The 17,257-nt window shown below is 50.1% G+C and overlaps 1 protein-coding gene across 3 annotated transcripts in view; it reads left to right on the plus strand.

Moving 5' to 3' along the window:
• The window catches only part of STEAP3 (STEAP3 metalloreductase), a 49,070-nt gene extending 35,503 nt beyond the window's left edge, over positions 1-13,567 (plus strand). For all 3 annotated transcript variants that reach the window (XM_047722577.1, XM_047722579.1, XM_047722578.1), the window contains exons 4-5: positions 3,295-3,459; positions 10,709-13,567. In XM_047722577.1, the coding sequence (XP_047578533.1) occupies positions 3,295-3,459; positions 10,709-10,990 (447 nt within the window). In that variant the 3' untranslated portion in view covers positions 10,991-13,567. The remainder of the gene's footprint in view (positions 1-3,294; positions 3,460-10,708) is intronic.
• Positions 13,568-17,257: the final 3,690 nt, after the last annotated feature.

Genomic DNA, 17,257 nt, shown 5'->3' on the forward strand with positions numbered 1-17,257 from the left:
ATCTAAAATTTGCATCTTACCTTGTCCCTGTTGCGAAGCAGCTCAGTGATCCCCCACCGTCCTCAGGGTAATGAGAAACCCTTCACAGTGCAGTGGAGTTCTCCCCCCGCCCCCACCACTGGTCCTGTGACACTCAGGTCCCGTGTTGCCCACTGACTGGCCACAGCTCATTCCTCCTGGCCCGGACCCCCCACCCTGGGACACCCTGTCTGACAAACTTGTATTTCTCTTTATTAAAGATTTTTATTTATTGATTTGAGAGAGACAGCACAAACTGGGGAGAGAAAGAAGCTGTCTCCCTGCTGAGCAGGGAGCCTGATGTGGGGCTCGATCCCAGGACCCCGGGATCCCGGGACCATGAGCTGAGCTGAAGGCAGATGCTTTACGACTGAGCCATCCAGGGGCCCCCTGTATTTCCCTTGTTGACCCTGCTTCTGCCTGTCTCGCCCACTCCCCATACCCACCTCTATAATCTGCTGTATTTTGTCCACACTTCCATGATGTTTATTATGCACCTCTTCATAATCCCTCATTGATAGGTCTGTCTTGTGCCCCCATTCCATTCCGTGACTGCGCCTTCCACCCCTGAAGTCCGTGGCTCCTGAGAGATTCCCAATGGAAGTTCATGGAGCGGCTATTAAATTAGCCACTGTGAACCCAATACCCGGTATCTCTTAGGGGGAGGACATGTAGAGCTTAGGGCAAGAACTAGTCTAACTTCTAGCTGCTGTTAAAAACAACGGCACTGGGCGCCTGGGTGGCTCAGCCAGTTAAGCGTCTGCCTTCGGCTCAGGTCATGATCCCAGTGTCCTGGGATCGAGCCCCACATCGAGTTCCCTGCTCGGTGGGAAGCCTGCTTTCCGTCTCCCACTTCCCCTGCTTATGTTCCTGCCGTCTGTCTCTCTCTCTCTCTGTCAAACAAAATCTTTAAAAAAAAAAAAAAAAAAAAAAAAGCACCAGCCATTTATTGTGCTAATCACCTACTGTGTGCCAGTCATATGGGACTCACTGCACAAACATCGTCCTTTTCTTCCTCTGTGATAACAGCCAGAAAGAGGCCGTGGTGCAATTAGCCAGGGAAGGGACTGCCCAGGGTCTCGTGACTGCCCCCTTGTGGCAGCATTGGCATGGCACCCAGTCTTGGGACTGAAGCCATTCATTGTTCATTACCAAAGGCCACCCTTTCCACATCATGTGTCCACTTTTCTGGGCTAGCCTGGGGGTCAGCGCCACGCTCTCACCACCTTTGGGACAAGGAGAGGGGCTCATGCCACTGACCAGCTCAAGCTGGTCCTCCTGCTCCTGGGTTCTTCAGGCCGGAGCCCGCAACCCACAGGGAAAGGAAATCCTACATGTGAACGGAGCTCTTCTGTCTCCTATTGGCAACCACTATCCTTGTCATTCTCAAGGTGGCCAGCTGGACTAGCTGTGAACAAGGGAGAATTACCAGGGGAATGTAGAGCTGCCGAATAGACATTCCAGGTAGCCGTGGGTGACCCTGGGCACCAGAGAGCCCTGAGCCCAGCACAGTGGTCTGGCCAGGTAGCAAGAACCCCACAGGCTGTTGAAGGCGGCCAGGGTGCAGATCCTCACACAGGTCCCTTGCCACCCATTGCTCGCCTGCCCACCTCACCCCACTGCTTCCCAGAGGCATTGCAGAGTGGAAATTATTAGAGGAAAAAAAAAAACAAAAACAAAAACCAAGACATTTTGCAAGCGACTGTGGTATGTGAGTGTAGTCATCCAGACTCTGACTTGTGACATTAACTGCCTGATCTTACCGAAACGCAGAGAGGAATGACTAATGAAGTCTATTGGAAGAACAAACAATTTGCAGTGAGATGACTGACTTAGTGGTAGTTGTCAACACCATGAAGGGGTGAGTAAGACTTGGAGCTGCGTTATGCAGGACACCTCTCCGCCCTGTGCAGGGCAGTGTCGGTCAGATCCCTCCCGCGAATGCCAAGGCGTGCTTGGTACACAAGCCCAGTTACGGGATCGGGACTGTGGACATCACCTCTTCCAGCCTGGGGTTGCCCACAGTCACATACAACTTGCGGTCAGGATATGAACCTGAGTCCCCAGACTCCTTGGTCCTTTTGTGGCTTAAGGACACCGACACGAGCCAGCCTCCCCTAAAAACAGAACTGAAGACATCATGTTTCTCAATTGCAGGAAAAGTACCCATTTTCTCAGTTTCTTTAAGCTTTGTGTCATCATCTTTTCAACAATTTCGCTCAGCCCACTGGACTCATTTTTAATATTATATCTGGTAACTGGGCCTGGCTTATTTTTTTTTTCCCCTGCTGAAAGAGTTTCTCACACACTTGTATGAGTCATTCTGTTTTGCACAGCAGAGACCTGCCTGCTAAGGCAGAGTCACATTTCCAAATAGAAAATACTGTTCCTTGATCTGCTGCTAGAGTGAAAGTACCAGCATTTCATGGGGTTTCTCAGAGAACACCTTGATTTCCAGGAACTCTGCTACCTGGTCTAGTTGACAAATGACGGTTCCAATGAAAAGACCTTAATAAAAGCTTCCTTGAGTGTGTGTGCCATACGAGGAAGTGCCGGCTGGGCTGGGAGTGGGGAGGTGGGCAGTAGAAACCTCTGGGCCCGCAGGGGCTCCCTGATTTGTGTCTACCCCTAGCTCAGTGGGGACTCCCAGCACTCTGGGAGGCCAGGCACCCTGGCTCCCTGCAGCCCAGGGCTCAGCACACAGCAGGTGCCCCGTAAGTACTCACGACTTGGTGATGGTGATAGATGTCAGTCTCTGTTGCCTGGCAATGGTTGAGCCAAAACTCTGTTCCTCAGCGGAAATGGGGAACTGAGTGGGAAGTCGGGAACTGGTGGCTTTGAGTCAGGAAACGCGGAGGGGTTTAGTGTCTCTGTGTGTCTTTGTGTGCCCTGAGTGGAAGCCAGTGGTCAGCATGGCTGATTGTACTGGGTGACTGACCCCAGGAAGATTTGAGAAAGCCAAGACCCAGACTGCCTGGGTCCCCACCCCGGCTCTGCCATCTACAGCCCTGTGTATCACCTTGGGAAAATTACTTGATCCTCGTGCTTCATTTCCCTCATCTGTAAAGTGGGGATAACAGTGCCCCCGACCTCTGGGGTTGAGGATTAGGTGAGCTAATACCTGAAAAACACTTAGAGCAGGACCAGGCCCATGTGGGACACGGTGGGAATGTTAGTCATTCCGGTGTTTCCCTAGCCCTACAATATCCTCTGGCCCTCACCCCAGGGCACGAACCTCTACCGCTGTGCTCATGGTATTTCCTCCACCCACGTCAGGTCTTGGCCAACAAGAGTCATCTGTGGATCGAGGAAGAGGTCTGGCGGATGGAGATCTACCTCTCCCTGGGAGTGCTGGCCCTTGGTACACTGTCCCTGCTGGCTGTCACGTCACTGCCCTCCATTGCAAACTCGCTCAACTGGAGGGAGTTCAGCTTCGTTCAGGTAAAGCAGTTCTGCCTGTGCTGGTGAGCATCAGCCCGTTTGGCCTTGGCCCTGACCCTCCGTGAACCCTCTTGGCTTTATAATCTGTGCGACAGGACTGCTCTGTCATACACCGGGGGCTTCCCAAGCCTTGAGGGCTCCCCGACGTCTCCTGATAAAGGGGCTACAGGATAAGCTCGTCCTCGGGACATCTGGGGAAGCCAGATGTAGACATGTGAAAGAATTAGACAACAGAACAGTGAACCCTGAACTAAAACATTCTCTGTTCCTACAGTTCTTGATCTTTCCAAACAAAATTCCATGATGTACCGTCATTGTGTATCTCACTGGTCTAGCCTAGGAGTCAGTGAGCCAGTGAGTGAGCTCGCTGACCACTCAGCAGCCTCCTTTCAACCAGCTCTGTTGTCCCCTTTAGGCCCAAGAGGAGGTGAGCATTAAGATCACCCATTTACAGGGGATAAAACTGCACATCCCAAAGGACACTATTCCTGTGACACACCCAGAGAAAAGGAGACCTGTAGTCTAATACACTTGAGAAAAGATTTGCTTCCCTAAGAGATTCACAGTGTGCTTTTGGGACATTGAAGATTCTAGTAATATCTACAACAAACCGACCTTGTTAACCAGACTTCTTTGACCATGAACACTCTCCTTCCCCCCGCTTTTGCAGGTTTGGCTTTTTGCTTTGTTTCTGGTTTTCAGACAACAGCAACTGCATTCCACCAGACATGGTTTAGGAAATGCTGCTAAAGGGCTCGGGGCCTTTCTGCAGGTGTTCTTTCGGGAAGTGTTTATTGGGTAGTGACTGCATGCCAGGCCCCGTGGTAGGCCTCCGGTGTGATAGGGAACAAGACAAGCACAGCCACATTTCAGTTACAAGGATGACTGGGACAGGGACCATTTTCATATTGCTTTGGCATTCCCCCACTGTTCTCTATACGGAGTACTTGGTCAGCCCCCCAAATGTTGGTGGATTAACTCATCCCTCCGTGGAGGGGTGCTGACTAATGCTACATTCTGTCATTGATACTGGATTGGGGCAGAGAACAGCGCTCATATCCACCCCCAGTATCAACACAAATCTGTCACATCTCTTCTCTGTATGTTGAGGACACAGTACAGGATTCACAGAGGGACACTGATCGTGTAGTGCTCTTACGCAATCCAAATGAATTGTTTCTGATTGGTGATGCTTACATTCCCTAGAACAAAACACAGTTGTGGTTGTTTTGGCTTTTTTGGGGCTTTTTGGGTTTTTTTTGAAGTATGTCTGTTTCTGAACGTCACTGGCTTTGCTCATCTCCAAAGGTCTCTGGAGGAATGCTCCGGGCTGACACATGCCAGCAGCAATGGGGGAAAAACAGAATTTTATTTATCTGCTGTTAATCCTCTTGGGTCGCACACCCAAATCTCGGATTTTCCTGTTCCTGCTTGGAGTATCCTGGAGTGCATGGTTTATCCGCAATTAAAACAGACTGCAGGTCGCTCCCCTCACCGAAAAGTTGCTCCACTAAGCAGCCATAGATTACAAGCCGGGCTCTGCCTGCGGGAGAAAGCCCAAGGATTTGATTTTGTTAGCAAAAGCGGGCTGGAACCTCTCGGGCCGTGCTCAACTTTACATATTGAAGAGCTGGAATGTAAATATGTTAGTCCCTCGGCCACGGCAAGGGGAGGCAGGTTGCAAGGCCGGGAGATAGGTAGAGAGGCAGGGTTTTACTTGGGAAAGTCAGACGCCCACATTCTGTCCATGAAAACAAATGCTCTGTCTCCCGAGGGTGCTAATATGGGGAGGAGGAACTGTCAGCACCCAGGGCCTGGAGTCCAGCTCTGCCTCCCCCTGTCCCAGCTCTTGAATCATGGGCAGGTGACAAACGCCCCCTGAACCTCACCTCACCTGTAAGGTGTTCATGCCTGCAGAGCTGTGGTGAGAGACGACACGTGGAAGAAAGTAGAAAGCATCTTGCTACCATTCTTAGGGTATGTGGCCACGTTTCCGTTATCCCTGACTAAGCTACCAATGTCTGAGTTCACAAGAGGCCAAGAGACTCCTGCCCTGAGCATCAGAATGGTCCAGGGCTGGGTTTGCAAACTGTGGTCGATACTCACTGGTGGGTCGTGAAATGAATTCAGTGGATCACAGCCAGCTTTTTAAAAAATGAAATAGGACAGAATGTTACAAAAATGTCAGCGGGCTTTGCATGTCTTAAGGAGAGTTTTTTTTTTTTTTTTTTTTCAATTATATTGATTTAGTAGTTGTATTTACATATGTGGTATACCTGGTTGTGTCCGGGACAGTAATGAAAAATGTGATTCTTAACTACACGCCACCATCTCCACGTCTGAAGTCACAAGGCTCTTTTGGAGAATTACAGTTACCCAGACCCACCCCTGACCTAAGGACTCAGATGCCCAAGAAGGCTGTTGTTGTGAGCTCCTTGGGTGACAGGTGTACGTGTGTGCTAACCGCTGGGGTGGCGGGCTGAGGTTGCGGAGCCACTGATTCCGGGTTTCAATCCCAAGCCGGCTGCCTGGACCCTGTCTCCTCCTGCTGCCGCACCCGACCACCTCGGGTCACCACGGTTGAGCCGCTGGCCATGGAGACCCATGCTCCCCGATGCACTTGGCCTGACTCCTGGGTCTCTGATGATTTAGGGAGCTGAAAGCCACCAAAACAGCATGTTGACGCTGTGGTGGTGACTTGTGCTTCTGTTCATCCTTTTGTTCCTGAGGCTGTTCCCCAGGTTTAAATCTGGGGGTTTGTGGTTAATGGCTGTACGGCTTTGGTTTGGTCCCGGCTGTGCTGACTGCTCGAAGTTAGCCAGTTAAGCCTTGTCGGGTTGCCGAATTGTCAGGTCAGGGCCGCTCGGAGACATCGGGGTTCTGCTCTAGCAGCTCAGTTCTGCCCCAGAGTGAGAGGGACTTCCCGTGACCTTGCCCACGCCAGCTACCTGCCTAAAATAATGACAGAGACCATCTCTGACCCCAGCTTCATGAATGACTGTCCGCAGCCTCTCTACGCCACAAGTAATTGACCAGGAGCAAGAGACACTGGCAACCTGGCTGTTGCTTTTTTGCTAACATGCTTACATACAATGTAAATTACCTCAGCTTGGTGAGTGCAGGGGTTGTCGAGGTTGGGGGCAGGGCAGTGTGGGATTTTCATATTGTTTCCAAGGAGAGCGTTTTAGGAAAATGAACTCACTGGAACCATCCAGGCGTCCCATTGGGATTACAAAGTCCAAAGGCCCTTTGTTACTGTCTGATCTTTGGCTGTTAGCCCTCTCTGTAGACCATTAGCCCGAGGCTGGGGCTTCCTGCCATCTGTCACTGTGGAATTTGGGATGGCAAAAGGATGGCGATGTGGGAATGGGAGCCGCTATCTCGGTGCCCTCCCAGCGCACATCCACATTGTCTGGCACAATCCATCCCTCCAAATTAGGGGCTAGGGACGGTGGTCCACGTGGGTCAAACCCTGGAGCTCCAGGGCATGTCACTAAGGGAAATACTGAGGCCTCCCCGGGGACCAACAGGGCTCGCTCCCTCGGCCTGGGTTGGTTCTTGTTGCTTCAGCATCTGAGGAAGCCCCAAGTGCAGAATGTGGGCCCATCGAGGGCTCAGTGGATCTTTGTGGAAGGATATATAGGATCAGGTCCATCGTAATCTGTAGCCTGGGCAGGGGGGCACACACACGGGCTTCTCATCCCTGACACTGGAAAGGCTCCTGTGAGGAGAGTCTCTTAACCAGTTGTTCTGAGTCCTTACTGTGCATGAGCATTGTCGCTGAATTCCTAAAAGCTAATGATGCGGGAGCCCCACCCCAAGCCAATCTCAAGTGCATTTGCCGGCCAGGCTTGGGCATTCCTGTTTTTCCCAAGGTCCCCGTGATTTTACCATGAAGCCAGATTTGAAAACCACAGTCTCAGACTCAGGAGTAATAGGCTTCCCAGCCATCCGAGCAAAGCCCAGTAAATCCATGTGAGTAAGGGGAGCAAGGGTTTGGGGCCGGGCAGCTGGGCGGGCAGCTAGTTGAAGAGCATCAGGGTGGTTGTCCAGCTTGTTCAAGTTTTATTCCTGATGGTCAGTGCTGGGGACCTTTCCTCCCCTCTCAGTTTCTTTTGATTACAGTAAAATAACAACACAAAGTATACTCTCTTAGCCATGAAGTGTACAGTTCAGCAATACTAAGTCCATCCCCACTGTGGCGCAGCTGTTCCCACCATCCATCTCCAGACCTCGTCCCGTCCTGCAACACTGATGCTCTGTCCCCATGAATCACTAACCCCCACTGTCCACTCCCCCGAGCCCCAGTCTCTATGACTTCACCGTCTCACATAAGTGCAATCCTACAGTATTTGTCTTTTTCATGCCCGGCTGATTTCGCGTAGCATCAGGTTCTCAAGTTCGTTCATGTCCCACCAGGTGTCAGAACTGCCTTCCTCTTCATATTCCACTGTTTAGAAATAGCCCATTTCCCTTGTCCATTCTTCTGCTGGTGGGCACTGGGGCTGCCTCCGTGTTTTGGCTACTGGGAATATGGGGTATCTACACGTCTCTTCAGGATGCTGCTTCCCATTCTTTGGGGGTACATGAGAAGTCGGAGTGCCGAAGTGAGTGATAATTGTATTTTCAATTTATTGCGGAGCCCCTCTTCCCCTGCCCCCGCCTTGCACAGCAGCCACACCCATTCATAGTGCGTAAGGCTTCTGATTTCTCTACATCCTCTCAACACGTGTTTTCTGGGTTTTTTGACCGTAGCCATCCTCATGGGTGTGAGGCAACGTCTCACTGTGGGTTGGACCTGCATTTCCCTGAGGATGAGTGATGTCGAGCATCTCTTCGCATGCTTCTTAGCCATCCATAGGACTTCCCTGGAGAAATTTCTATTCAAGTACTTAACCTGTTTTTGAGTTGGGGTGTTTGGTTTTCTGTTGTTGAGTTTGGGAGTTCTCTATATAGTCTGCATATTAATTCCGAATCTTTCCTCAGTGTTGGAGACTTCTTAACCCCAGTCTTCAATATCAATAGATCAGAACTTAGACAAAGTTGGTGTGGGTCAGAAGTTGAGAGGAGATTTGAAATTCCTGATAGAGTCCTCTGGAAGTGACAAGGGTCTGGTTGTGACTCCCAGTCAGGGAGCCTTTGTTTTGGGGGCTGACCATTTTAATATGACCTGACTGTGTGGGTAGTAGCCCAGAGCCAACTATGGCTCTTCCCAACAGGAAATTATTAAAGACGGGATAAAACATCTCAGAAGTTATTAAAAGCCAAGAAAGAAAACACAGAGATGGCTAGGAAGGCCAGAAACTGGGGATCTCTTAGCACCTAGTATTTTTTAGCGGTCAAAAATGCTGTACTTGGGAACCTGTCTATGAATGTAGAGTGTAGAGCCATTAGAAAATGTTTGTTTTTTTCATAAAAGTATTGCAGGTACTTCTTCCAAACAGTGTTCTTCCACGGACCGAGGTTGACCATCCTGGTGTTTGTACTGGAGTGGGGGTAAGCAAGGTGTTCCCCATGCAAGGGAGGAGTGAGAATGAGGCCAAGTAGCAGAATCAGACCCACTTAGCACCGTGCCTGAAGGGAAGCGCAAGCAAGACCGTGTCTCTCAGCCGAGCCCTGGATCGGTGCTGACAAGCAGGGCTGGAAGGACATCCAGGAGGCCCAGCTGTAGCTTCCCTGTGGGAGGCTGCAAGCCAGCCTATGAAGAGTACCCCAAGGTACCATCATACTGCCACATTTCAGTTGAACCCTTCCGGCGTCTCCTTGGAGAAAATGCATACATGTTCATGGCTTGATGAGTCACTGCTATTTTCATTCCTTATGTAATAAACACAGGGCTCTCCTGCCCCAGATCTCTCCGTGGTTCCTCAATGCGCCCAGTGCCTCTCCTCTGTGCCTCTGTGCCCCGCCTCTTGGGTGCCCCATGCTCTCCATCATCCCTGGCCCATCTGGACAGCGCTTCCCCCACATCTCCAGCTTTAGCTCTGGGGACCACTGACTTGTCACTGAGGCTCAGTTAGTGTCTTGCCCAGGGGTCACAGTGTCATTGGAGTAGACTCTGGAATGCCTCGCTTGTGGTCCACAAGAAACTGCTAGAGATTCCCAGGCTAGAGCTATAGATCAGGACTTCCCAGCTCCTGTGGGAAGTCAGGACTGTGTAGCCCTCTCGGCGATGAAGAGAGGCCTTGGCTAGAGTGGGTGGGTACACAGAAGCCCGCCTGAGGCTCAAGGGCTGGCACGCTCGCCAGCAAGATGGTGTAAACCGCTTCCGTTTAGGTTTGTGATGGTCTCGGTCTCCGCACAGTATCCACTCCATTCCAGGCAAGAGAGGAACCTGGTGGGGTTTCCATCTGAGGTGTTGATGAGTCAAGGTGTGGGTGGGTGGGGGACCAGCCCCCACCAAGAGCATTTACATGATGCTCTAAAGCCAGGCTTCCCAGATGGTGTCAGGTCGCCTGGCCTGCAGACTTGAAGCCGCCCTCACTCGTGGTGCCAAATCCACACACGGAGTATGCTTGTTACTTTGTGTTCATGTTTCAATCAACTTGAAACCAATCCACTATTTTATCTGGCCTCATCTTAGGCCAAATATGATTGGTGAATTTCTGGCTTTGGTCTGCTGGCAGACACCTGTGACTCTAGTGTACATGAAACTATGCATAACACCTGTAAAAAAAAAATTTTTTTTTAAAGATTTTATTTATTTATTTGTCATAGAGAGAGAAGCGAGAGTGAGCACAGGCAGACAGAGGCAGAGGGAGAAGCAGGCTCCCTGCCAAGCAAGGAGCCCGATGTGGGACTTGATCCCAGGACGCTGGGATCATGACCTGAGCCGAAGGCAGCTGCTTAACCAACTGAGCCACCCAGGCATCCCTAAAAATTTTTTTAAACATTGTTGAACTTCATTCCATCTCAAGTCTCCTTCCCCTGGCAGCCACCAGAGGTACAAATAACACAGTTTGGGGAAAAGCAGCATCACTTTTATCAGATCCTCATGATTCCCTCGATCCTCACACTCCTGCAGGATAGAGACATTATTTTCATTTTTCTGCTGGGGAAACTGAGGCTCTCAGAGTTTAGGTAGTGCTAAGGTCCTGCACAGAGGGAGTGACGGGGCGGGGATCTGAACCCACAGTCTCAACTACCAAAGCAGCCCTCCTTCCTCTCCCTTGGCCGGGCAGGCAGACAAGCGCTTGGAGGAATCACCACGTGTCACCAGCCTGTCCCTAACCTTTCCTTTCTCCCGCAGTCCACTCTGGGCTTTGTGGCCCTGGTGCTGAGCACCCTGCACACACTCACCTACGGCTGGACCCGCGCCTTTGAAGACAGCCATTACAAGTTCTACCTGCCTCCCACGTTCACGCTCACGCTGCTGGTGCCCTGCGTCGTGATCCTGGCCAAAGGCCTCTTCCTGCTCCCCTGCTTCCGCCGCAAGCTCTCCAGAATCCGGAGGGGCTGGGAGAAGGATGGTGGCGTCAAGTTTACTCTGACAATGGACCACACCTTGGCCCAGAAGACAAGCCATGTGTGAGGTGCCTGCCTCCGGCCCCAGAAACCAGACGCGGCCCAGACAGTACCCCTGGGCCTGTCAGGGCTGCTTTTCTGGATGGTGCGGTATGGTGAAATTGGGCGCAGAGCGGTGGTTGACGTCTGAATTCCTGGGACCCTGATGTACGTGATGTAATACTCAGAAGGGCACACACGCGGGTGTGACATAGGTGTTCGTATAGATTTCATATATATAACGGGATTTGCATTTATACTCACTTAGTTAAAAAGTTGAGTCTCTTGATATTTCAACTTGTAGATTTAAAAAGCCAGTGACAGTTGTTAGGACAGCCACTCACCCTGTTGGGATCTCTGCAGAGACGGACGCACCCTCTTTGCAGTGAAAAAGGGCAGTGAGAGGCTTGTACCTTGGTGGATTCGATCCGTTTGTGTCCCCACTCCCTTTTTGCTGCTTTCCCCAAGGCTTTTGCAGAGCTCGGGCTCTAAGGGGGCAGATAAGAGCTCAACCTGGAGCCGATTCAGTGCACAGGGCTAAAGAGTTGAGACCCAGCAGGCAGAGCAGGGGCTGGCCTCCTCCCTCATTCACCTTGGGCAGCAGCCAGAGGTCAGGCGGGAGCCCCTGGGGGGTGAGCCTGGGGGGTGAGCCTGCTGGCTGAACCCTGGAGCCAACTGTCGAGGGCTCCTTTGCCAGGTAGGAGGGGGCGGGGGATGGGGCCCAAGCTGATCTCCCTTGTCCTCCGTGAGCTGGGGAGAGTTTTTTTCCCTGGAAGTCCTAAGTCCCCAACAGTGGAAGCACATTGATCTCTTGTGGGAGTGTGAAGTCACCTCCGTTTGGGAGCCACTAATGAACTATCTTGAGAACAAGTGTAATTTCTTTCCCTCCTTTTAGTTGCTGATGACCGTTCTTTAAACCACTGTGCCTTCTCACCTTTCAGATCATTAGTTTGGATATCTCTTAGGAAGGCCCAGAGCAGGCCTTCTGGAAGTCAGCTGGAGAAGGAGGGGAAAACAAGGCAGACAGCGCTGGGCATCCCAGCTGAGGCTTTCCTGGGCCCCACCCAGGGCATGAAGGACTGATGATTGATTGTCTCCTCTGGCTTGGGCCTAAAACATTGGGGACCTCGTCAGATGTCTTCTGCTGGTGGGGGAAGAACCCGCCAGAAAACCAGACTGGCTCCAAGTTCACCACTGCTCCAGGGAAACAGGGAGAACGTGGGCGACGGGACCCCTTACCCCCCACCAACCCCAGGCGGGTCAAAATCATCGGGAGGGTCTTTTCTACCAAAGCTACAGACTTGAAGTGCTTCTGCCCCAAAGCACAAGAGGCTGCACCACAGACAGGGTCATGGGACATGTGGCCTCAAATCCCATGCCATCTCTTGCTCATTCCTACCAAAACCTCTTTTATGTCCCCTGTGGCGAAACAGCTGTTTTTGGCCAAGCCCTCCTCCCCCCACCCCCACCCCCGCCCCTGCCTCTAGAAGCAGGATGATCTTGTCACCTCCACAAAAAAAGCAGCTTTGAACATAGAGGGGATGAAGTCCCAATGGAAGATACAAGTGAGGCAAATGCTGAATTCTGCTCTGAATGGGGGAATGCTGGTCATGCTCATGTCTCAGGTCTTCTGGGCCAGAGGGGATCTCAGGAACAGAGAGTTGAGCCAGCAAAGGCTGACAAGACCATGATGCAAGAAGAGGGGGCCCCTGCCCCCCCACCCCCCAGGGAGGCTTCATGAGCTCTTCATGTCTGTAGAGCACGTAAGCGTCCTTTAGTGAAAAGTGGGGGGATAAAGCCAAGTGCAAGGATATCTCATTAGGCCGGTGACTGATGGAGGGAAGGCGGTGCAGGCGAAGCTGTCTGCTTCCTGCAGATGTTTTCCATCTGCTGCTTCAAGGCTGAGCGGCAGAAACTTGTCTTCCAAATGGGCCCCGATCCTCAGAGAGGCTCGCTGAAAAGGAGGCGGGCGAAGCACAGGTTCCAACATTTGCTTCACAAACTGAGGGCCCATCCATTTCCTGCTGGTGGGAAGCAGGGAGAACAGGGGCACCCGGGATCCACCAGGGATCTCAACCCCAGTCTGTATTGGCTGCTTGCCTTCTCTAACCCTCCCTGGGCCCCAGGGAATTTCCTTATACCAAAGATGCTGACCTTCAGCAAAATCCAGTATGCTTCCTCCCCTTCCCCCTGCCCACCTTCTGCCGCAGGTGCTCCCAGGGGAAGGAACTGGTTCCAAGGTGGGTGGCAGGAGGGAACAGGTGTAGTAGAGGACCTGGCCACCCACCAGCTGGACAATCAGCTCATGAAAGGCAGGGTGCACTATGCACTTGGGCTTGATCTGGTGTCTGCTGCTCTTCCTTACCTCACCAGGCAGCTGGCAACAGCATCCCCATGAGAGTGAGTCACTCCCTTTCACCCTGGTAAACTCTATGTGCCTCTGGGTACAAAAGTGCCTGAACCAATGTGCTCTGGAAATCCTAAATGCCATGGTCTGAGGTTGATGTTTAAAATCAATGCCATTGAAATAGTCTGTGTATTTTGTGTTGACCTTGTAGAGCTTGTCTAAGCAGCAGCAAAAAATAAACACCTAACCTTCTGTGAATTTCAGGCTTTTATTTCTGTCCTACTCATCACTTGCTCACTCATTCATTCACTGGCTCCATGAGCCTTCCGATTGGTCCTTGTTCTGAGTCAGGCAATAGGCAAGGCGAGCACAGAATGATTGGGTTAGAGCTCACCTCTGGGGAAGGACAGGTATGCATACCTACAGCAACAGGCAAGGAAGGCCGGATGAGATCCAGGTGACAATGTGGCGAGGGTGGGGGGCATCCACTGTGTATATGAAAGAACACTCAAGCCAAAGCTGGGGGAGTCCGGGGAAGGCCTCCTGGAGGAAGCAGTGTCTGTGCTGCGGTCCGTCAGAAGGCTGCGGCTTTGAATGTAGGTTAGAGCAGTGGTGTTTTTCAAACTAGAATGTGCACCAGGAGTCTCAGTAAGGACCGTGTTCCAACACAGGCTCTGAGTCACTGATCTGGGGCGAGGCTGAGCCTCTGCATTTCTAATAAACTCCCAGGTGACATGCATGGTGTTGATCCTCAGACACTCTTAAGTAACAAGGGCTTACATGGCTTCCTTTGTCCCTGCTGGGCTGCATGGCTGCCCTGTTAACCCTCCCCAGGATGTCAGCTCCCTAGAAAGAGGCCTGTGCACACTGCAGATGTGGTCACAGCCACCCATCTCTAAAAGGCAGGATGCCGACCTATTAGGTAGCCAAGCTTTTCCACTAAAGCAGAGCTGTCTTACTGGATAGGGGCAAAAAGGAAAAAGAAACCCATGTGCACAAAGCAGTCTAGTGGCTAAAAACCGTTTCTTGGGAACAATAACCAAAAGACAGCCTTGAGTCCATGAAAAGAGCCTTCCAAAGAAAAGGACCATGGTCAGAAAACAACTTCACTACAAATCATTTTCAACAGCAAAAAGCATCTCATGCTTGGAGTTTTGTTTTTCAACTCCGTGTCCTCCCACACATGATCCTGAGAGAGTTAAGCTTTAAAAGAAGTGATGAGGGGCGCCTGGGTGGTTCAGTCCTTGAGCATCTGCCTTCAGCTGAGGTCATGATCCCAGGGTCCTGGGATCAAGCCCTGCATCAGGCTCCCTGCTCAGCGGGGAGCCTGCTTCGCCCTCTCCCACTCCTCTGCTTGTATTCCCTCTCTTTCTGTGTCTTTCTCAGTCAGAGAAATAAAATCTTAAGGGGGAAAAAAAAAAGTGATGAAAGAATGTCCATTGTGTCCATTATTAAGGTGGTTCACACCAGAACTAAGGAGCAACCAAAATAACCCATAAAAGTTTCAGGGAAGATTCGTCACGCAGCTATTTGACAAGCTGCGTCTTTTTCAAAAGCAGTGACATGGGCCCTTGGAAATGCAGACGCTAGCTTCTACTGGGTCACTGCCCTGCTCTCTTTATAAAGAGGAAAGTAGAGCAGAAACTCTCAATCCCACCAGGCCAGCACCAACTTTTGCTAATAGATGATTTGAAAACCCTTTTTACTCACCTAAAATGAAATTTAGAAATGGAACCCACCTATGCATGTACTTTCTTAATCAAGAAGGTCTTAATTGCAATATAAAGGAGAAATAATTTACACTAACATATACAACACTAATAATGAATAGTGATTAGTTTTATTATTATTTTTTGAAAATTTTATTTATTTGACAGAGGGAGGCACAGCAGGAGAGGGAGAAGCAGGCTTCCCGCTGAGTCGGGGCCCCATGCGGGGCTCTATGATCATGACCTGAGCTGAAGGCAGACACTTAACAACTGAGCCACCCAGGTGCCCCCAGTAATTGGTTTTAAGAGAAATACAGTGATACTCAACATTATCAGTCTTCTTTATAACTGACATTAAATAAGATCTAAAGAAGTGTATGAGTGTGTGTGCATGTACAAGAGTGACCTGAATGTCTGAAGTGTTCAATGAGGTGGAGAAGTAAAGTAGCAGTAGGTGAAGACCAACAGATGTCCACTGGATTTGGAAATATGGGAACTTTACAGTAAGAATGTCAGTGGAGTACTGGAGGACTCCAGTACGGAACTCCAGTACGGAAATGGAGAGCAGTGGACAACTCATCTGAGATCTGGCTATGAAATGGGAGAGAGGATTGGTAACTGGGGAGAAATAGGGGGGTAGAAGAAGGAGAGTTGGTTGTTTTTGTTTTTCCCATTGTTTTAACCTGAACATGTTTTAGGTGTTCTTGGAAAAGAACAAGATGAACAGGAGTAGCTGAAGATGAGAGAAAGAGAGAGAGAGGGGATCAAAGTCCCAGAGGATGTGTAAAGAGATGCTGGCTTCGGTGAGGAGTGGAGGAGTGGCTTGTCTTTTAATATTAGGAGAAAGGCGCGTGGGTGGCTCAGTCAGTTGAATGTCTGACTCTTGATTTTGGCGAGATCGTGATCTCAGAGTTGTGAGATGGAGCCCCACATTGGGCTCTGTGCTGGGTGTGGAGCCTGCTTGGGATTCTCTCTCTGCCCCTCCTGCTGCCCCCCCCCAAATTAATTAATTACATTAAATTAGGAGAAGAGGATAAGTGCCAATGGGTGGAGGATTTACTTTGGTGATGCAAGGTGTAGAAGTTCTCTTCTGATGATGTCTGTATCCTTTGTAAAAAAAAAAGTCAGAGGCATCTACTAAGTGTAACCGTGAGGGAAGACTTGACTCTGACAGCTGAAGAGGGAGGAAAAGGTTGCAAATAATCGTTGGACAAAGTCCAAAAGGAGCTGTCCAGGGAACCTTGATAGGATTAGCCAAAATGAAAAGAAACAAACAACTTGTTTATAACACTCTTTTTGTCTAAGGTGAAACGTACTAATTTTGTTTGGGGAGCAAAGTGGAGTTTTTGCTTAGGTAAGTTCTATTTTCCCCCACCAATTGCTGTAATGATTCCAGGTACTTTATCTTACTCAGTTTGACCTCTGATAGTTACTCAAAATGCTTTAGATTCATTTTTGTTTTCTCTGTTGAGAAATGGAGTCACAAGTGGAAGTTTTTTTTTTTTTTTTTTAAGATTTTATTTATTTATTTGACAGAGAGAGATCACAAGTAGGGATAGAGGCAGGCAGAGAGAGAAGGGGAAGCAGTCTCCGTGCCAAGGAGAGGGCCCAATGTGGGGCTTGATCCCAGGGCCCTGAGATCATGACCTGAGCCGAAGGCAGAGGCTTAGCCCACTGAGCCATCCAGGTGCCCCCACAAATGGAACTTTTGATGCACTTAGCAACCAAAAGCCTCTATGCCAATCCTCCCATCAAGTGAATAGTCAACCCCTTGTTGACTGAGTGTTGATTTCATTTACCAGACCAGAAACCTAGCTTATTTCTATAATTTCTATCATATGCAGAGCCTACTCATAAAAATCTAATTTATCCAACAGTTAAAACTGTTCCCTAACTAGAGAATTCATTTAAGGCTTTCACTTCCTGAGGAGTCTTCATGCTACAAAGCAACTAGTTCCTGGATGAAAGATATACTTTTTAATGTACCGCTAAGCTCTCAGGAGGTAAGAGAAACACTAGGGCAGAAAATAAATGGGGACATGCATGCACATACGAATAAACTAGATAATGCTGTCACTGGCTCCTGGCAGAGGCAAATTTAAGTCCTTCTGCCTCAATTCAGACCAACCAAGTGGGAGCTCAGTATCTAAGATCAACGAGCCACAGGTGAGAGTCAGCAGAAACACAATGCCCAAAGACTTCAAAGAACAGAATTATCAAATTGAAAATGATGATATAC

Source organism: Lutra lutra, chromosome 3 (assembly GCF_902655055.1).
Source record: "Lutra lutra chromosome 3, mLutLut1.2, whole genome shotgun sequence".
NCBI classification, from domain to species: domain Eukaryota; kingdom Metazoa; phylum Chordata; class Mammalia; order Carnivora; family Mustelidae; genus Lutra; species Lutra lutra.